Genomic DNA, 22511 nt, shown 5'->3' on the forward strand with positions numbered 1-22511 from the left:
GTAATGCTGAGGCTCTATAAGGCAATGGTAAGGCCGCATTTGGAATATTGTAAGCAATTCTGGGCACCATATCTGAGGAAGGATGTGCTGGCTCTGGAGAGGGTCCAGAGGAGGTTTACAAGAATGATCCCGGGAATGAGTAGGTTAACCTACTCATGAGTGAGCTTTTGTCGGCACTGGGCCTGTACTCGCTGGAGTTTAGAAGAATGAGGGGATACCTCTGAAACATACAGAATAGTGAAAGGCTTGGATAGAGTGGATGTGGAGAGGATGTTTCCACAAGTGGGAGAGTCTAAGACTAGAGGTCATAGCCTTAGAATTAAAGGACGGAGATGAGGAGATGTTTCTTTAGTCAGAGGGTGGTGAATCTGTGGAATTCTTTGCACAGAAGGCTGTAGAGGCCAAGGCAGCGGATATTTTTAAGGCAGAGATAGATAAATTTATGATTAGTACAGGTGTCAGAGGTTATGGGGAGAAGGCAGGAGAATGTGCTTAGGAGGGAGAAATAGATCAGCCATGATTGAATGGCGGAGACTTGATGGGCCAGATGGCCTAATTCTACTTCTATCACTTATGACATGACCTTATGACCTATTTCCCCAGGGTGGAAATGTCCAACACTAGAAGGCTTGGCTATCAGGTGAGAGGAGGAAAGTTTAATAGACATGTGCGAAGCAAGTATTTTTTTACACAGAGAGTACTGAGGGTCTAGAATGCATTGCCAGGGACGGTGACGGAGGAAGATACGATAGTGCCGTTTAAGAGACTTTTAGATAGGCACATGTGAGTGCAGGAAATGGAGGGATCTGGATCATGAGACAGATGAGACCAGTTTAACTCAGCATCATGTTCAGCACAAAGATTGTGGGCCACAGGGCCTGTTTCTGTGTTTCTGTGCTGTATTGTTCTAAATGTAACAGCAGTCCATTTTAAAAAGTGATCATGGAAACTCAGTTGTATGCTGATAGAAGTTAAAGCAGAAACCAAGGAAGTGTCAGGCAGGCTGTGAACAACTTACCAAATTCAAGAAAAGCATAGGGTCTTGATACCAGCTGGATTTTAGCAACCTCAAAGGAAGAAACAAATGCCATTCCAAGTTCCTCTAGGAAACAATACGCCATTGTTGTAGGATAATAGCTACAGCAGATGGTCATGTAGGCAACACCCTGTGAAGAGGTAAAACTGGAAGAGAAGACATTACATACATGTCATTAAGCTGAAAAGGATGCAAATAAAGATTTACAAGGATGTTACTGCATCTGGAGGGTTGGAGTTATCAGGAAAGGCAGTCTCGTCTGTGTCTTTGTCCAAGGAAGCAGTGTTTAATTTAGCTTTCGGACACAAAGTGCTGGAGTAACTCAGCGGGTCAGGTAGCATCTCTGTAGAGCATGGATGGATGCCGTTTCGGGTGGGGACCCTTCTTCACACACATTTTCTCCAGAGATGCAGCCTGCTGAATTACTCCAGCATGTTGTGTTCTCTTGTGTAAACCAGCATCTGCAGTTCCTTGTTTCTGCATTCTTAGTTTAGTTTCAGTTCAGAGATACAGCATAAAACAGGCCCTTTGGCCTACCGAGTCCATGCCGATCGTCGATCACCAATTCACACTAGCTCTATGTTATCCCATTTTACAGAGGCCAATTAACCTGCAAATACATGTCTTTTTTGGTGTGGGGGGGGGGGGGGCTGGAGCATCCGGTGGAAACCCATATAGTCACAGGGAGAATGCACAAACCCCAAAGACAACACCCGAGGTCTCCCGCGCTGTGATGCAAAACAAAAAGTGCAGGAAACACTCAGTAGGTCAGGTAGCATCTATAAAAAACGAAACAAGTGTTCTGTTTGTCTCTCCACCAATGCTGCTTGACCTTTGGCGTATTTCCAGCATTTTCTGATTTTTATTTTAGATTCCCAGCACATGCACTTTTATGATTTGTACAAAATTAAGTCTTTCACTCATGTCTCTTTTGACCCATGGTTATTTTCGTTCATGTGAATTATGGTACAAAGCACAGACCGGCACTACGACATCAAATGAACATAGCTATTTATGTCCCCATCAAACAACAAGCCCTCCATCCCGGGAACCAGTTTAGTGAATCTTCATGTGTAGGAAGGAATACAGATGCTGGTTTAATCCACCGGGTGTCACCAGCAATGGTCAGTCTGTCTACCAATAGTATGTGTTAAATGGATGTTTTTAGTGTTCTTTAGCTTGTTTTATGTGGGGGTGGGGGGGGGGTTGGGGGAAACTTTTTCTAATCTCTTACCTTGACGGAGATGCGTTTTTTTCCATATCCCGTCCGCACTGTGGCCTAATATCGAGGAATTCGTGGCCTTTGCTGGAGATTGACTTTTGAGAGCTCCACTGCGGGGAGCCTACAGGACTTTAACATCGGATTTTACCTTTGCCAGGGATCGACCTCGGAGCTATAACCGTGGGTGCTTGCGGACCTAACATCACAGAGCTCGCGGTCTCTGGTCAGAGGCCGACTTCGGGAACTCTAGGCCGCAGGAGCTTCGATTGCCCCGACGCGGTAGCTTCGACTGCCCCGAGGCGGGAGCTTCGATCGCCCCGAGGCGGGAGCTTCGATCGCCCCGATGTAGGAGCTTCGACAGCACTGATGTAGGAGGTTCGACCGCTGGCTGCGGGAGCTTTGATCGCCCCGATGCGGCAGCTTCGATCACCCCGAGCACAGGAGAATAAAGAGGAAGAAGTTTGGACTTTATTGCGTTCCATCACAGTGAGGAATGTGGGGAATCCACTGTGGTGGATGTTTATGTTAACTTTTATGTAGTTGTGTATCTTGTTACTTTTTTTTCGTATGGCTGTATGGTAATTCGCACATCACTGTACCTTAATTGGTACACGTGACAATAAAAGACCTTTGAAACCTTTGAAACTTTTGAAACCAGAGATGGACACAAAAAGCTGGAGCAACTCAGCGGGTCAGACAGCATCTCTGGAGAAAAGAAATAGGTGACGTTTCAGGTCGAGACTGAAGAAGGGTCTCGACCTGAAACGTCACCGATTCCTTTTCTCCAGAGATGCTGTCTGACCTGCTGAGTTACTCCAGCTTTTTGTGTCTATCTTCAGTGAATCTTCACTCTACTTTTACTATGGCCAGTATACTAGTTAACGAGACCAAACGGAACACTATACCTAAATGTGGTCTCACTGAGGTCATAAAGAATTGCATCTGCACCTGCCAGAGGGTGGATAACCAAATTTTGGACAAATTGCTGGAAACCTTAAAAAAAATATCCACTAACATGCAGGCGAGGGAGATTTTTAGCTTTCTTTAATTTCAGTGCTGTGCAGCACTCCATCTCACCTTAGGGCTATGTCCTCTAGTGTTGGACATTTCTACCCTGGGTAAAAAGGTTTTTAATGTCTACCCTATCTATTTATCCCATCATTTTATAGACTTCCATCAAATCTCCCCCAAACCTCCAATGTTCCAGAGGAAGTATTCCAAGTTTGTCCAACCGCTCCCTGTGGCTGAAACCCTCCAATCCAGACAGCATTCTGGGAAACCTCCGGCACCCTCTCCAAAGCTTCCACATCTTTCCAGTAATGGGGCGAGCAGAACTGCGTGCAATACTCCAAATCACCGTTAGAGTTCACACTGAATGTGTCCCGTGGCATACTCACTGTATGTGAAGCTGATTGTTCTTCACGGTTCCACGGCCAGGAAATTGCCCCAGCATTTTGGACACAATCTTCAGATGCATTTTACATTCTTGCAACTCTGTGTTGTATTCGAAGTCCGTGGAAGCAGAGAGCGGCAGCCCATCCTTCACCCGGGCCACATAGGCAAACAGGATCATAGACATCGTGTTCCCTGGTATTCATTAAGGCCGCCGCTGAAAATTAAAGCAGAAAGAAAATTGTGAAATAGTGCAAATACTGCTTAAAGCCAAGTTGATCAGATCACAGAAAAACGCAACTGCACATGCTGGTTTACAAAAAAGGACACAAAGTGCTGGAGTAACTCAGCTGGTCAGGCAGCAGTGTGAAGAAGGGTGTCAACCCGAAATTTCACCTATCCATGTTCTCCACAAATGCTGCCTGACCCGCTGAGTTACTCCAGCACTTTGATCAGGTAACATCTGTGTAGAGATTTAATGTTTCAGATCAATGACCTTTGATCAGAAATGGGAGGTAAAAGTGTTTTGAGATGGGAAGGAAAGAACGAACAAGTCAGAAAGTGCTAGAATGGAGGTACAATTAAATGACAAAAGCAGGTAATGGGTGCATGGTAAAAAGAAATAAGAGATGCTTCTCAAGGAGCTGCAAATGGTGTTAGTAGAATAATTATTTAAAATTACTGAACTCAACGACTAGACCAGATGGCTATAATGAGCGCAAAAGATGAAATGGTTTTTCTCAAGGGAATATCGATCGGGTGAAATTATTTCGAACTATTCCTTTTTAAAATGGAGACACAACGAAGTTTACAAAAAAGATTTAGTTTAGTTTAGTTTATTGTCACGTGTATCGAGGCACAATGAAAAGCTTTTTTGTTGCGTGCTATCCAGGCAGCGGTAAGTCTACACATGATTACAATCGTGGTGTTGCACAGTGTACAAATACAGGATAAAAGGTTTAAACGAGTGGAGCGATTACAATGAATGATTGCAGATCTACTTCAGGGACCAGCATGCAGAGTCATCTGGAGTGGGTGCCATCTTGTATACTGACAAAAAGTCGGCATAAAAAATTGGCAAATCTAATACGTGTAATTCGAGGAACACCTGCAGCTCCTCTCCACAGTAGGGATGGAATCAAACTGCATTCTCTATTTTAGGGAGCTGCAACACTCATGTTGAAATAGAACCCTTTTAACATAACACATTACTAGAGTACGATCGGACAAAACTAGACACAAAACCACTTAATAAGACACAAGTACTGGAGTAACTCATGGGGTCAGGCAGCATCTCTGGAGAACATGAATAGGCGACGTTTCAGGTCTGGGGCCTTCTTCAGACATTTTTAAATGACATTTTTTTAATGTTTTACTGGGAGTGGGAGTTGTTAGAAAGAATGCTAGATGAAAAAATGTAAATTAGCAACAAAAAAAACGTAGCTAGGTTGCATTACACTGTGGCAAGGTACATTTGGCGTTAGTGCAAAAGGAAACTGACTGACACTGAAAATACTTGAGTTTGGGGCTAAGGCGTGCCATTGAATAATATGTAACTGCCATGCACTGAAGAACACTAGTTCCACAACGTCCGTCTTGCATGTCAAGTTCAGCACCAACTTAATGATTAAACAATAGCTTCATGTTTAACAAGTTGTTACATTCATTGTTCTTTGTTTGTGTATATCATGATATGATATAGACAGGACCGATATTTAACTCATAGTGGTGTTTGCAATATTAGTTCAATATTTTGAGAGGGAGAGCAATCAATCATTTTCCTCTAAACGAATCTTTATTTGATTATAAACATATGTAATAGTTGATTAGTTATAGTCCGATCAATCTTGTGGTATTCTTTTGTCACCTCGGTACTGTGCATGAATACGTAAGGTTTTCTAATCCTTTTCTGATGTTGAACAGGTTTTAATTTTGAGGAGGACATCTATACAAATCACTTCAATAATACAATTCTGTATCTTCCAGACAATTTGAATTGTAGCTACGTAAGACTAACACAAGCTGCTCAGCCAGTAAATTATGTGAGAGTAAAGTTGGAACTTTCCAACCAGAAACAGTAATGCACAAACATTTATCCCATACTTTGAAATATCAAGGTGTATCTAGCAAAATTCTGCACTTGGACTATTTTCAGTTGTGTGTGTTTTTTTAAGAGGTGTTTTCTTTCAAGCTGTCCTCCACTTAACATGCTTGCCTTTGCCCCTCGCACTACCCTCTTTCAGCTGGGAACTTCCCCATAGAAATAGCTAACTCCAATATTGTAGATTAACTGGCAGCTTGCCTTTGTGCATAGTTTAACCTGCATTGATTTATCATGCCAATGATCACAGAACTCTTTCAAAGGAAAGAATTTGCCCAAGCAATATTTGAACTTTGGATAACTTGCATGATGGTTTAAAATTGTAAAATCAGAATTCACAAAGAACAAAAAGTGACATTAATTTTGGAAAAGTTTATTTAATAATGAGAAAATATTTCCTGATCTTAACGGGCAGAAACATTTGCACTTACAAGCTTCAGAAATTTAATGCACAAGCTCTGTAGCTCTAACCAAGCAAAATTGTTTTCTATGAGTATGTAGGTTAATTGGCTGGGTAAATGTAAAAATTGTCCCTAGTGGGTGTAGGATAGTGTTAATGTGCGGGGATCACTGGGCGGCACGGACTTGGAGGGCCGAAAAGGCCTGTTTCCGGCTGTAGATATATGATATGATATGTCCAGGGATGGAATTGGCAAACCTCTTGGTCGAATACTGCCGTTTGCATGTTAAAGGTGCTCTCACGGTGTTGAAACAAGGAACTGCAGATGGAGGTTTACAAAGAGAGGATGCAAAGTGCTGGAGTAACTCTGAAGATCAGGCAGCATCTCTGAAGAACAAGGATAGGTGACATTTCGGGTTAGGAAGGGTCGGGAAGCTGAAGAAAGCTATCGACCCGAAATGTGTAGCGTTTAGACACAGCTCCGGTTTCCTCACACATTCCAAAGGCGAACAGGTTTGTGGATTAATTGGCTTCGGTAAAAATTGTCCCCAGTGTGTTGGATAGAACTAGTGTCCAGGTAATCGTTAATCGGTGCAGACTCGGTGGGCCTAAAGGTCAGTTTCCACGCTGTATCTCTAAACCAAACTAAATTAAAGTATAATAAATGTACTTATCATTATTGCATGTACCCTGTTTACTCTGTGAACTTCATGTGAACTAGAAATTTTATTGCTCCCCGGTGCATGACAATAAACTAATCTGAATCTGAATCTGAATCTAAACAAGATTGGTAAAATGCAGCAGCCATTAATAATGTAGAAATAATAGAGAAACAAGGAACTGCAGATGCTGGCTACCAAAAACATACACAAAGTGCTGGAATAACTCTGCGGGTCATGCAGCATTTCTGGAGAATATGGATAGGTGACTTTTTGGGACAGGGTTTTTCTTCGGACTGAAATGACAGAAACTGGCTTTAAAAAAGTGGCAGACATGTGTTCTAACTATTCGTTAATATGTGACTTTTATGAAAGAAAGGGAAGGGAGGAGAGAAGGGACAATGGCAATACTAATTACGGAATAGCTGTAGTTTTGGAGATAGAGCCATGGATAAGGTAGACAGTCAGAACCTTTTTCACAGGGCAGAAATGTCAAACACTAGAGGGCATAAGAATACGGTGAGAGGGGGAAGTTTAATGGAGATGCGCAGAGCAAGTTTCGTTTTTATACAGAGAGTGGTGGGGGCCTGGAATGCGCTGCCAGCGATGGTGGTGGAGGCAGATACGATAGTGCTGCTTAAGAGGCTTTTTGATAGGCCCGTGGAAGTGCAGGGAATAGAGGGATATGGATCACATGAAGGCAGATGAGATCAGTTTAACGGCATCATGTTCGGCACAAATATTTAGATTTTTAGATTTAGAGATACAGCGTGGAAACAGGCCCTTCGGCCCACCGAGTCCGCGCCGCCCAGCGATCCCCGCACATTAACACTATCCTACACACACTAGGGACAATTTTTACATTTACCCAGTCAATTAACCTACATACCTGTACGTCTTTGGAGTGTGGGAGGAAATCAAAGATCTCGGAGAAAACCCACGCAGGTCACGGGGAGAACGTACTAACTCCGTACAGACGGCGCCCGTAGTCAGGATCGAACCTGAGTCTCCGGCGCTGTATTCGCTGTAAGACAGCAACTCTATCGCTGCGCCACCGTGCCGCCCTTATTGTGAGCCAAAGTGTCCGTTCCTGTGCTGTACTATAGATCTATAGAGGGTGGTTAGGATCCAGTGCGTTGCCAGTGGCAACTGAAAATGTATCTGAAAGGAAAGAATTTGCAGGGTTTTAGGGGTGTGGCAGGCGTGTGGGACTAAACAGATCCTCTTACACTAGCCAGTAGGACGGCACGGTGATGCAGTGGTAGTGTTGTAGCCTTACGTCGTCAGAGACCCAATCCTGATTAGGGGTGCTGTCTATTGAGTTGGTATGTACTCCCTGTGACCACGTGGGTTTTCTCCGGGTGCTCAGGTTTCCTCCCACACTCCAAAGACGTGCAGGTTTGTAGGTTAATTGGCTTCACAGCAGACAGCAGAGTGGCACAAGGTTGAAGTACAAAATCAGAGTCATAGAGTCATACAGCGTGGAAGCAGGCCCTTCAGCCCACCTTGCCCATGCTGACCAACATGCCCCACCTATACGAATCCCATCTGCCTGCATTTGGCCCACATCCCTCTAAACCTATCCTATCCATGTACCTGTCCAAATGTTTTCTAACATTTTTCAAACCATTTAACAGTCGTGTAAAAGAAAATTAAAGTACAAGAATAGTACAGAATAACCAAATGAGGAACAGTTAAGTAGCAGCGGGGGGGGGGGGGGGGGGAGGTGTGAAAGAGGTGATTGGTTCAGAAGTCTGATAGCAGTGGGAAGATGTTTTTAAGTCTGGACATCTGAGCTTTTAAGCTCCTGTATGTTCTCTCAGAAGGTGGAAAAGAGAAAAGGAAATGGCCAGGGTGACGGGCATCCCTGACAATACTTCCAGCAATCCTGGTGTAATGTACCGTGAAGATGGACTGGACAGAAGGGAGTGATGAGCCTGTGATGGACTGGGCTGTGTTCACCACCCTCTGCACAGTCAGACAGTCAAGAGCAGAGCAGTTGCCCCACCAGGCTGAGATGCATCCCATCAGAATACTTTCTAAAGCTCATCTGTGGAAGATTGAGAGAATCTTTGTAGGATTCTTGTTGAAACTCAACAAGATTCAACAATCCTTTTTAAATCATCTCAGATGTCCAAGACGCGCTGCCTTGATCACTGCATCAGTGTGAGGGATCAGGTTAGTTTGCTGGCGATATGGATGCCAAAGAACTTGAAGTAGACACTAATTTCTACAGCAGCTCTGTTGATGAGGAAAGGGTTGTGTTCATCACCACCCCCACACTTCCCATCTCCCACTTCCTCCCGCACTTCCCATCTCCCACTTCCCCCCACACTTCCCCCCACACTTCCCATCTCCCACTACCCCCCACACTTCCCCTCCCCCACCACCCCCCACACCTCCCTAACCCACTACTCCCCACACTTCCCCTCCCCCACTACCCCCCACACTTCCCCTCCCCACTACCCCCCACACTTCCCCTCCCCCACTACCCCCACACTTCCCCTCCCCCACTACCCCCACACTTCCCCTCCCCCACTACCCCCCACACTTCCCCTCCCCCATTACCCCCCACACTTCCCCTCCCCCACTACCCCCCACACCTCCCCTGATAACAGCTGGGAGAAAACTGTCCCTGCATCTGGTATAGTTACTTAGTTTTTTAGTTTAGTTTATTGTCACGTGTACTATGGTAGGTGAAAAGCTTTTTTTGCATGCTAGCCAGTCAGCGGGAAGACTATACATGATTACAACTGAGCCATCCACAGCGTACACATACAGGATAAAGGGAATAACATTTAGTGCACGATAAAGTCCAGTAAAGTCCGATTAAAGATAGTCCGAGGTTCTCCAATGAAGTAGATGGTAGCTCAGGAACCCAGCTCAACAGTTGGTGATAGGATAGTTCAGTTGCCTGATAACAACTGGGAAACTTTGCCTGAATCTGGAAGTGTGCGTTTTCACACTTCCGTACATCTTGTTTGATGGGATAGGGGAGAAGGAGTGGTATCCAAAGAGCAGCAGTGGTAAGGGTGTGAATTCAGCAGGTCAGGCAACCTCACTGGAGAACACAGATACCTTACAGCGCCAAAAACCCAGGTTCGATCCTGACTGCAGATGCTGTGCGTGTAGAGTTTGCATGTTTTGCCTGTCACAACATTGGGTTTTTTCCGGGTGCTCCAGTTTTTTTTAATCAATAGGTGCAGGAGTAGGCCATTCGGCCCTTCTAGGATGCACCACCATTCAATGTGATCATGGCTGATCATTCTCACGCAGTTTCCTCCCACATCCCAAAAATGCGGTTTGTAAATTAATTGGCTTCAATAAATTGTCCCTATTGTGTGGGATAGAACTAGTATGAACAGGTGGACATACCTCAAAGAGAAATCGCAGTGGAGCAACAAGTAGTATAAGAAAATAACTGCAGATGCTGGTACAAATCGATTTATTCACAAAATGCTGGAGTAACTCAGCAGGTCAGGCAGCATCTCGGGAGAGAAGGAATGGGTGACGTTTCGGGTCGAGACCCTTCTTATGAACAGGTGATTGATGGTCGGTGGAGACTCAGTTGGCCGAAGGGCCTGTCTCCATGCGGCATCTCTAAATTAAACTAAACTAAGAGTTCCGGCTTGAAATGTTGCCTACCCTTTTTCTCCAGAGATGCTGCCTGACCTGCTGAGTTACTCCAGCATTTTGTATCTATCTTTAGTATAAACCAGCATCTGCGGTTCCTTGTTATTAAATGCTCAGTGAGTTTGGCCATGCATTAATTAAGATTTCAGATATCGCTTTTTTTTCAAATGATGTCAGATAACAAGATCAATACAAGTTATTAATCTTTAAACCATAATCACGTAACTGGCAAGTACTTAAAACAATGCTAAATAAGTCAAGCAAAATGTTCTTATCACCTGTGTCCACCTATTACCTACCACGCTTTGTCCAGCCTCACTTCTGCCCCAGCTTTCTTTCCCCCTCCTTCTACAATCAGTCTGCAGAAGGGTCCCGACCTGAAACGTCACCTATCTTTGTATTCCAGAAAAGCTGCCTGACCTGCTGAGTTACCCCAGCACTTTGCATTCTTATGGATGGTTGGCGGCTTAAGGAATGGCTTCTAAAGCATATATTATGCACTCATTTGCCTAAATTTAAAAGCAAAAGAATGAAAAAAAAGTAGCAATCTTTTGCATCTATTTTGCTTTTGGCTTCTATTTCTCAATATTTTTCCTCCGTAAACTGTGAGAATTGACAACTTTGCAAGGAATGGGTCAGTGACTAACATCCATTGCACTCCCACTGACTCCCAGAGACAGCTTGACCGGACCTCCTCCCACTCTGCTTCCTACATGGACTCCATTCTATTCTCCCAGATAAACTGGCATTTTCACAATTGTTCCACACCACTGTTTTCAAGAGATCTTCCTTTTTTATTACCACGGTTCCTCCGCCACAGTACTGCATATGACAGGGTTCTCAAATAACTCTATTCAGCCCTTCTGCTCAAATAATTTCTTACCAATCTCTACAGATTCCTTACCAATTTAGGCTTTAGAGATACAGCACAGAAACAAGCCATTCAGCCCCCCGAGATCGCGCCAACCAGCGATCACCCGTACACTAATTTACAGAAACCAATTAACCTACAAAGCTACACCTCTTTGGATTCTGGGAGGAAACTGGAGCACCCGGAGAAAACCCACGCGTACAAACTGAGTACAGAGAGCAACTGTAGTCAGGTTCGAACCCAGGTCTCTGGCACGGTAAGGCAGCAACTCTACCGCAGCACCACTGTGCCGCCACAGGTGCACCATAAACACTTTCCTTGCAGCAAAGGCAGGCGAGGAAACAGAACCTGGCAAAAGTATCATACCATAGAGGTGCAGCTGATAGAGCTAGTGCCTCCCAGTGCAGCGATCTGGGTTCGATCCTGACCCCGGGTGCTTTGTGACCACGTGGGATTCCAATGGGTGCTCCAGTTTCCTGCCACATCCCAAAGACGTGTGGGTTTGAAGGTCAATTGGCCCTCTGTGTCTGAAGAAGGGTCTCGACCCGAAACGTCACCCATTCCTTCTCTCCAGAGATGCTGCCTGACCTGCTGAGTTACTCCAGCATTTTGTGAATAAATACCTTCGATTTGTACCAGCATCTGCAGTTATTTTCTTATACTCCCTAGTGTGTTGGGAGTGGATGTGCAAGTGGGATAACATAAAACTATTGTGAGCAGGTGATCGATGGTCGCGGTGGACTCAGTGGTCTGAAGGGCATGTTTCCCTGCCGTTTATCTAAACTCTAGAATTTTTAAAAGTACACAAAATTATGAGGGCTACTAATAGTATAGATAATAGAGAACCTTTATACATAACAGATTGACTACAACAAGAAGGCATAGGTTTAAGGTGAAGAATAAGAGGCAATGATTAACTTTTTCACCTATAGAGTCATTAGCGTCTGTTCGGCACAGCCAGAGTGGATGCTGTATCTGGACAAGCACTTTAATTAGGTTTAGGATTATTATTGCCACGTGTGTCAAGGCACATTGAAAAGCTTCACTTTACATGCTATCAAATCAAATCAGAAAATACAACATAAGAATATAATCAAGCCAAACTCGTAAAAAGGCAGAGCAAACAGAAAGATACTGAGTGCAGAATAGTTTGTAGCCTTATAGCATGGGAAGAAAAAAGCTATTGAACTTTTTACTGGTAAATGTTATTAATGTAGATCCCGCAATTTGTGTCTTTTTTTTGTAAACCAGTATCTGCAGTTAATTGTTTCTATGTTTTAATGTAGATAGATAAAACATCTAGTGCTGGAGAAATGGACATGGTGGGCATAGACATGGTGGGCTGAAGGGCCTGATTCTATGCTGTATAATTCTGTACCTACGAGATTATATGGAAAGATTGTAGGAAGTTCTAGTTGCACATAAACACAGAAACACCAACAAGAACTGTTGGACTGTGGCCTTTGTTCCACGAGTTGCACTTTCTATATAAGGATTCACCTCTCAGATGTAATAAACTCAGGCTACATCCGCCTTCCTCAGATGTGCATCCCTGCATAAAACAGCAGTGGAGTTTCAACGCTTTGCACCCCACCCCACCCTCCACCACTAGGTTGCCTGATAGTTAGTTATCCCCAAATCATTCTCACAGATCATGTGTTGATTCCATGCATGTAGTTTTGTTGTCCAAGAATTGCTTGTCACATTGAGACCATGACTGTCAGTCAGCCAAATCCTTTTGGATGCCCTCAGTTTCAGGAACACCATCAGGTTCTACACAACCCTAATCCTACTTCGGCAATGGAACAATAGGGTCACCTCTTCCATTATCTGAACAAGGGTCCCGATTTGAAACGCCGCCTGTCCATTCCCTCCACAGATGCTGCCTGACCCACTGAATTTCTCCAGCACTTTGTGAGTTTTACTCAAGATTCCAGCATCTGCAGTTCCCTGTGTCTCTCTTGCACTACCATAGACTTGTCTATTTGTGTTCTGAACTAATGTATTGCTTTTTGCAAACCGACATTTTTTTTCTTTTCACTGTAATGCATGCAGAATTTATTATTTTATGCCTTGTCTGAGTCTTGATGCCTATGATGTTGCTGCAAGAATGTTTTTCATTGTACCGGTATTTCACAGTCCTTGTGCGTTTGACAATAGACTTGACTTGCCTGGTGATACAAATAATGTCACTTGAAATACACCAGCTAAGAAGCACAGAATGTAGTTATGTAAAATTACATTGACAATAAATTCGACTTGACCTGAGGTGGTTAAAAGCCCATGAGAATTCAACAATATTTTCTCCCCCTCCAAACATCAACCCTCTCCACAGAAGTTCACTTTCCCCCAGTTTAAAAACATTCACAGGACTGACATTTGTCATTGTATTGGATAAATCTCACCTACTGCCTCTTATTGACGCTTCATGGTGGCTGCACATGCGCCCTGGGGAGGGAGGCGGGGGCGGTCCGGATTCACACGCATGCGCTCTACCCAACTACACTTCTGCGCATGCGCTTACACCGCAATGCATGCTGGAGGTTGTAGTCCAATTTTATCTCATACAACGTGGAGGGCATCGTCCTTGTGCATGCGCCCTGGCGTGGGGCGGGGAGACGGACGCTTCGGACGTTGCGCGTGCGCTTTACCCGATCGCATCACTGCGTCTGCGCCGATTATGGTCACCGCAATGCATGCTGGAGGTTGTAGTTCACGATATCGGACGGGTTTTACTATCGGGAAAAAGGTAAACATTCACGCATGGCAACGGCTTTTTCTCCTTCACAACAGTCCCAGCCACGGTGTTTGCGCACTTGCACCTTATTTCCTTTCATCCTTCCTCTCATCCTCTTCTACTGAAAAACCGTCCCCTGAACTAGACACAAAATGCTGGAGTCATTCAGCGGGTCAGGCAGCATCTGCTCTGGAGAAAAGGGGAATGGAATAGATAGGTGACATTTCGGGTGGAGCCCCTTCTTCAGACGGAGCCTTCCTCACCTTCACCCATTCCTTCTCTCCAAAGATGCTGAGTTACTCCAGCATTTCGCGTCTGTCTTCGGTGTAAACCAGCATCTGCAGGTCCTTCCTACACCGATCAAAGCAGACGATGATCATGGAAATGTGGAATAGTTCATTGTTGGCTGAGGGCAAAGATACTAGAGGAGCAAGATAGACCACTCGACTCATAAAACCGAAGTAGGGCATGGGTAAATGTCCGCGCCATTTTAGTAAGCAGACTGGGCAGTGTTCACAACTCGCTGCGATTCCTTCGTTTATAAAATGTTTGCAAACAATTATTTTTGTTCAACTTCTTGGATAAGATGATAGTTGACATTTATAACTATTTCTTGAATTTGCTGCTTCGTGATCTTTAAACTTTGGATGTTACTGATTGAATATTTGCACTGGAGATCCACTCTGTATCAGGCCAATTGATCATATTTAATGAACTGTTCTTTGCTTTCTCTGTTCATTTTAATTTCACCTCCACGAGCTGTATTTCTTTTTTTTATTTTAAAAAGTAATGGAAGCAAACATTAGGCATTTGCAAACAATAGAAATCTACTGTATCCACAATATAATTGAAAAGACATTTAACTTTATACTTAGAGCCAAGAAAATTTGAATTGGTGAATTGATTAGTTAAAAATCCTTGACAGTCACTAAAATGACCAATGCTGCCTGGCGTGTAGGAAAATAACTGCAGATACCGGTACAAATCGAAGGTATCACAAAATGCTGGAGTAACTCGGAGGTCAGGCAGCATCTAGGAGAGAGGGAATGGGTGACATTTCGAGTCGAGACCCTTCTTCAGACTGACGTGGCCTGATGTGGTACAGAAGCATGAATCCAATTCAAATAGACACAGTGGTGGAGTAAATCACTGGGTTAGGCAGCATCTCTGGAGAAAAAGGATGGGTGATGTTTCAGGTTGGGACCCTTCTTCTAACAAGGGGGGGAAGGTGAAGAGGTGGTATAAATCAGGACCTGATCTTTTCAGTGGTTAGCTGATATGCGAAACAGTGCAACTCTGTATATCTCGCACACAAAATGATGTAAATCTTACATGTCTGTCTCAATGACAGAAATAAGAAGTGTTTATGAAGTTCATTTTTGAATGATGTAAAATTGAAGAGAGTTGGTGCAATATACTGCTAGGGGGGAGGGAGAGGGGACGGAGGCGGGTAGGGGTGGGGGGGGAGGGGGGAAGGGGGGAGGGAGGGGGACCTCCCCTTTTCCCAGTACCCCTCTTTCCCCGTTGGGCCCGTCCTCGTAGGGTTTCCATTGTAACCGGGAGGAGGGGAGGGAGGGAAGGGGGAGGGAGGGGGAGGGAGGGGGGGGAGGGAGAGGGGAGGGAGGGGGTTGGGGGGGAGGGTGAGGGAGGGGGGAGGGAGGGAGGGGGACCTCCCCTTTTCCCAGTACCCCTCTTTCCCCGTTGGGCCCGTCCTCGTAGGGTTTCCATTGTAACCGGGAGGGGAGGGAAGGGGGAGGGAGGGAGGAGGGAGGTGTGGAGGGGGGAGGGGAGGGAGGGGAGGGGGAGGGAGGGGAGGGGGGAAGGGGGGGAGGGGGGAGGGAGGGGGGGAAGGGGGGAGGGAGGGGGACCTCCCCTTTTCCCAGTACCCCTCTTTCCCCGTTGGGCCCGTCCTCGTGGGGTTTCCATTGTAACCAGGAGGCGGGAAGGGAGGGGGGAGGGAGGGAGGAGGGAGGTGTGGAGGGGGAGGGAGGGGGACCTCCCCTTTTCCCAGTACCCCTCTTTCCCCATTGGGCCCGTCCCCGTAGGGTTTCCATTGTAACCGGAAGGGGGGGAGGGAGGGTGGAAGGAGGGGGGAGGGGGAGAGGGATGGAAGGGTGGAGGGAGGGGGGGAGGGATGGAGGGAAGGAGGGAGGAGGGGGAGTTTGGGGAGGAGGGGTGAGGGAGGTGGGGAGGGAGGGGGGAGGGAGTTGGGGAGGAGGGGGGGGAGGGAGTGGGGATGGAGGTGGGAAGGAGGGGGGAGGAAGGGGTTGAGGGGGGAAGGGGGACCTCCCCTTTTCCCAGTACCCCTCTTTCCCCACCACCAAGCCCCCTCCGCAACGACCCCTGTTGTCCCCCTCCCCAGTCCCCATTCTCAGACCTCCCCCATTCTCTCTCTCCCCCAGACACACTCTAAGTGCTTTTTTCGAAACACTTGCCCCGGTGGCCCACGAGCATAGGGGCCCCATGCTGATCTGGGTATGTTAAGTGACTTGCAATAAAAAACACTACTTTAAAAAACAATAAGTGCTTTTTAAGTGCTGCACCCATCTCACACAAGCATTGTGATGTACATCATGTGAAAAATAAGATGGAGAGAAATAGAGCATTGCTTTAAATCAAAGTTGCTTCTGATCCATGAGAAGAAACTTTGAGATGTGTTTATCTCTATCTTGCCTCTCACACACACAAACACACACACACACACACACACACACACACACACATAAACATTCATTCATATATATAGATATATATAATGTTAAATCTGTGCAGAATGTATGTTTGAGCAATACAAGGGAAACTGCACCAAAGAGGGGCTGGGGAGGAAGGATGGGAGAGAAATGGGAAGAAACAGTAGGAAATCATAAAATCAGAGATAAGCAGGGTGAAAACATTTAAAAATAAAAATGATAAAAACATGAGTTGATAGATGCAATATTTTCTGCATTTTAATGGTATCATCACACATACTGTTCCCCCACAACACTGATTACACTGTGGGAGGCATAGCGAACGGCGGGTTTTGCCTATTAAAATGGCGGACGTTCCGCTCCTTTGTGTACAACACTTCAGTATACGCGATTTCGATGGAGGGGTTCATCTTGCTCCTCTAGTATCTTTGGCTGAGGGGAAGGTGACAATGAGTTATAGAAAAATAGAAAAATAGGTGCAGGAGTAGGCCATTCAGCCCTTCATGGCTGATCATCTAAAATCAGTACCCCGTTCCTGCTTTTTCCCCATTTAGCCCTAAGAACTAAATCTAACTCTTGAAAACATTCAGTGAATTGGCCTCCACTGCCTTCTGTGGCAGAGAATTCCACAGATTCACAACTCTCTGGGTGAAGAGGTTTTTCCTCATCCCAGTCCTAAATAACCTACCCATTATTCTTAAACTGTGACCCCTGATTCTGGACTCCCGCAACATCGGGAACATTTTTCCTACATCTAGCCTGTCCAATCCTTTAAGAATGTTATATGTTTCTATAAGATCCCCTCTCATCCTTCTAAATTCCAGTGAATACATCCCCAGTCGACCCATTCTTTCATCATACGTCAGTCCCGCCATCCTGTGAATTACCTCGTGAACCTACACTGCACTCCCTCAATAGCAATAATGTCCTTCCTCAAATTAGGAGACCAAAATTACACACAATACTCCAGGTGCGGTCTCGCCAGGGCCCTGTACAACTGCAGTAAGATCTCCTTGCTCCGAAATTCAAATCCTCTCGCAATGAAGGCCAGATTGCCATTAGCTATCTTCACTGCCTGCTGTACCCGCATGCTTACTTTCAGTGATTGATATACAAGCACACACAGGTCTCCTTGCACCTCCCCTTCTCCTAATCTGACACCATTCCGATAATAATCTGCTTTCCTGTTTTCGTGCCACTGAAGTGGATAACCTCACATTTATCCACATTATACTGTATCTGCCATGCATCTGCCCACTCACCTAACCTATCCAGTCTGAAGAAGGGTCTCGACCCGAAACGTCACCCATTCATTCTCTCCTGAGATGCTGCCTGACCTGCTGAGTTACTCCAGCATTTTGTGAATAAATACCTTCGATTTGTATCATCATCTGCACTTATTTTCTTACCTAACCTATCCAAGGCACCTTGCCGCTCATAGCATCCTCATCGCAGCTCACTCTGCCACCCAACTTTGTGTCATCCGCAAACGGATATGTCACATTTAATTTCCTCGTCTAAATTGGTAATATATATTGTAAATAACTGGGGTCCCAGCACCGAGCCTTGTGGCACCCCACTCGTCACTGCCTGCCATTCTGAAAAGGACCCGTTAATTCCTAATCTTTGCTTCCTGTCTGCCAACCAGTTCTCTATCCATGTCAATACCCTACCCCCAATACCATGTGCTCTAATTTTGCACACTAATCTCTTGTGTGCATAGTGTTCTTTAGTTTGTTTTATGTGGGGGTGGGTGGAAACTTTTTCTAATCTCTTACCTCGATGGAGATGCGATTTTCTCCCTATCGTATCATTGCAGCCTGACATCGACAAGTTGGCGGCCTGTGCTGGAAACTGATTTCGGGAGCTCCAACCGCGGGAGCCTGCGAGACTTACCATTGTGGAGCTGGCGATCCCTGTCGGGGATCGACCTCGGAGCTCCAACCATGGGAGCCTGCGGACTTTAACATCATGGAGCTTGCGGTCCCTGGTTAGAGACTGACTTTGGGAGCTCCAAGCCGCAGGAGCATCGACCGCCCCAATGCGGGGCTTCATTCGCCCCGATGTGGGGGCTTCAATCGCCCCGATGCAGGGGCTTCAACCGCCGGCTGCGGAAGCTTCAATCGCCCCGACTGTGGATGGTTCGACTGCCCCAACCGCGGGAGAATAAAGAGGAAGAAGTTTGGACTTTATTGCCTTCCATCACAGTGAAGAATGTGGGGAATCCGCTGTGGTGGATATTTATGTTAACTTTTATGTAGTTGTGTGTCTTGTTGCTTTTTTTTCGTATGGCTGTATGGTAATTTGCACATCACTGAACCTTAATTGGTACAATTGAAACCTTTGAAACTTTTGAAACCAGAGATAGACACAAAAAGCTGGAGCAACTCAGCGGGTCAAACAGCATCTCTGGAGAAAAGGAATAGGTGACGTTTCAGGTCGAGACTGAATCAGGGTCGAGACTGAATCAGCTATCCATATTATCCACAGATGCTCCCTGAATTAGCACATTGTTTTTTTTGCTGCAAAAATTAATGTTTGCAGATGAGACTAGCATTGGTAGTGTGTGGAGAGTGGAGAAAGTTGTGGAGAAAGAGTGTTTAAGTGACATGAACAATTATATCCTTGCTTGCAGCAGCTTAACATGCCTGTAAACACAATACACAGATAACATATAATATAACACACAAAAAAGCAATAAATTAATAACTCCAATACTAATGCAAAAAAAATCCTGAAGTCTTTGTTGTCAAAGATATTGTCACAGATCAAGAGTGTTTCATTGCCATATGCACAGACAACTCTAGTCCTTGACATTTCCACCTTGGGAAAAATACTTTGATTGTCTCCGCTATCCATGTCTCTAATAATTTTATAAAGTTTGTTCAGGTTCCCCTCAGCCTCTGACACCAGAGAAAACCTTCAAGAATCAAGAGAGTTTAATTGTCATATACTGTATACTGACAACAGAACATTGACATTCTTGTATATTGCAGCTTAACAGGCCTGTGAACACAATGCACACAGATAAAATATAATACAGAAAATAATCAGTCAATTAATAATCCAAATACTAGTGCAAAAAAAAACAATTGTTCATATCAAAGATCAAGAGTGTGTTTGATTGTGATATGTACCAGGGCTGGACCAATGAAATTCTTACTTGCTGCAACATTTTAGGCCTACAAATGCAATAATACATAAAATATATAATAAACAAAAAGTACAATAAATTTTCATGCAAAAACCCAAATCTGTAGTGCTACCACAGACTGTCCAGAGAGGTTCATTGTTGCTGAGGTTAGTATTGTGTCGTGTTCAAGAGCTGTTCTTGAACCGGGGGAGTCACAGTTCTCAGGCTTCTGCATCTTGTTGCCAATGGTAGCAGCAAGATGAGTGTGGCTGGGGTTGTGCAGGTCTTTGATGATATTCAAGAGTGTTTAATTGCCAGACCAGAGCAATGGAATTCTAACTTGCTGCTCCTCTTGAACCTGGAGATCAGGGTTCTCAGGCTCCTGCATCTTTTTACCGAAGATGAGAGCACGGCCATGGCGGTGTGGGTCTTTGATGATATTGTGGCGATTCCTGAGAGTTAGGCCACTCCTTGGCCGAACCCTCGGCACTGAGACTGACAGGGTCTGGGACTGCCCAGTCCACGGGCTTTCTCAGCAGGGGTTTGTGGAGAGAGAAGAGAGTGAACATGTGCACTGGCAGCTTGTTGTGTTAATAAAGCATCCCGACTGGACTAACCTGGCATCTAGCCTTATTTCAGGCTGAACCGATCGCTCCCGCTACAATATCAGCTTTTCCTGAGGATCCCATGGATGGTAGAGATGGTCAGTATCCATGATGGACCGAACAGTGTTCACCTCTTGCGTAAAGTGGGCATGGAAGGCATTGAGTAGAGATCACCCCTCCTTTTGGCTTGATGCCGGGGATGGTCTTCAGGCCCTGCCACAAGTTGCCTGACATCTGCCTGATGGAATAGAGCTTGTTTGAAGAACATTTGAGCACTGGTTGAATGTAAAAAACTGACAAAATAAGAACTCGCAGTGCTGGAGTAACTCAGCTGGTAAAGGCTGCATCTCTGGAGAGCATGGATAGGTAATGTTTCATGTCTTGAAACGCGAGTCTGAAGAAGGGTCCCGGCCCGAAACGTCACCTATCCATGCTCTCTTGGGACGTTGCCTGACCTGCTGAGTTATTCCAGCACTTTGTGTCTTTTTTTGTATTTGCAGTTCCTTGTTAAAGCAAGAACTCATTTACCGCTTCATATATCTGCATTCTTTTCCTTTTTAACTGGCAACCCCTACCTCTGTCCCCACCACCCCTTTCTACTTCCCGTATACCCCCACCTCCTTCCCATCACCTACTCCACTGCCCCCTTTACCTTCCCCACCAACGTTACTACTGCCTCCTACCCCACCAACCCAGTCCATACCACCCCGACCCCATCCCCACCTCCGCCCCCACATCCTTCCTCAGCGCCCCCACCTGTTTCCTCACCACCCCCACCTCCATACCTGCCACGTCCACTTCTCCAATATGTTGTGACATTTGAGCAAGTGACAGAATTGATGAGTGGCTCAGTATCACTTTTAAAATAGATTGGTATTTGTGGCATCTGTTTCGCAGCATGCATTTACCATAATAAGAACAGCAGAGCCTCAATAGTGCCAAGTTTATGAAAGGCTCTGGTCCAAGAAGATCTTCTGAGGCAGATAAATTACTGGATTAGAGTGTAGGTCTAAAGTTAGGCTAAAAATTGCAGATGCGGATTTCAGCAGAGCAGTGCTCGATTCCTCCACATGATGTTCCGTCTCCTATTTTAACCCTATATTAACTCATTAGCATCTGCATTAAAGCATCACCCGGAAGAATATGTTGGAGACATGTTATGTGCTTGCCTAATAATTGAATTGAATTGAATAAATTTTATTAGTCAAGCAAGTATACATACAAGGAATTTGCCTTGGTGCTTTGCTCACAAGTAACAACATGACATACAATAAACACTTAAGAATAAAACATTATAAATTACACATGTGAAGAATGAAATAAAATACCAGAGCAAAAGAAGGCTACAGACTTTTGGTTGTTGAGCAGAGTTACTGCTCGGGGGGAAAACGCTGTTTTTATGTCTGGCTGTGGCTGCTTTGACAGTCCCGAGTCACCTCCCAGAGGGAAGTGCTTCAAAGAGTTTGTGGCCAGGGTGAGAGGGGTCAGAGATGATCTTGCCCGTTCGCTTCCTGGCCCTTGCAGTGTACAGTTCGTCAATGGGGGGGAAGGTTGCAGCCAACAACCATCTCGGCTGATCGAACGATGCGCTGCAGCCTCCGGATGTCATGCTTGGAGGCTGAGCCAAACCAGACCATGATGGAGAAGGCGAGGACAGACTCTATGATGGCAGTATAAAAGTGGACCATCATTGCCTGTGCCAGATTGTGTTTTCTCAGTTGCCGCAGGATATATATCCTCTGTTGGGCCTTTTTTACTGTGGAGTCGATGGTGGCCCCCCATTTAAGGTCTCTGGAGATGATGGTTCCAAGGAACTTAAATGACTCCACAGATGTGAGTGTGGTGTTGTTGATGGTGAGTGGGGGGAGGGGAGGGGGAGCTCTCCTAAAGTCTACAATCAATTCCACTGTCTTAATAGCATTGAGCTCCAGGTCGTTGCGATGGCACCAGGGCGCCAACTGTGTCACTTCCTGTCTGTAAGCAGATTCCTCCCATCCTGGATCAGTTGTGGTGGGTTGTGTCGTCCGCAAAC

The 22511-nt window shown here is 45.4% G+C and overlaps 1 protein-coding gene across 6 annotated transcripts in view; it reads right to left on the reverse strand.

Moving 5' to 3' along the window:
* The window catches only part of sec22c (SEC22 homolog C, vesicle trafficking protein), a 134814-nt gene extending 114277 nt beyond the window's left edge, over positions 1-20537 (reverse strand). For 3 of the 6 annotated variants that reach the window (XM_078423778.1, XM_078423788.1, XM_078423744.1), the window contains exons 1-3: positions 13720-14401; positions 3656-3867; positions 1019-1182 (exon numbers count right to left, since the gene is read on the reverse strand). In XM_078423778.1, the coding sequence (XP_078279904.1) occupies positions 1019-1182; positions 3656-3837 (346 nt within the window). In that variant the 5' untranslated portion in view covers positions 3838-3867; positions 13720-14401. Of the gene's footprint in view, positions 1-1018; positions 1183-3655; positions 3868-7699; positions 7742-13719; positions 14402-20491 lie in introns of those variants that run through there. The other 3 variants (XM_078423761.1, XM_078423752.1, XM_078423769.1) reach the window with 3 other exon arrangements.
* Between the last annotated feature and the right edge of the window lie 1974 nt (positions 20538-22511).

Source organism: Rhinoraja longicauda, chromosome 2, assembly GCF_053455715.1.
Source record: "Rhinoraja longicauda isolate Sanriku21f chromosome 2, sRhiLon1.1, whole genome shotgun sequence".
Taxonomy (NCBI): Eukaryota; Metazoa; Chordata; class Chondrichthyes; order Rajiformes; family Arhynchobatidae; genus Rhinoraja; species Rhinoraja longicauda.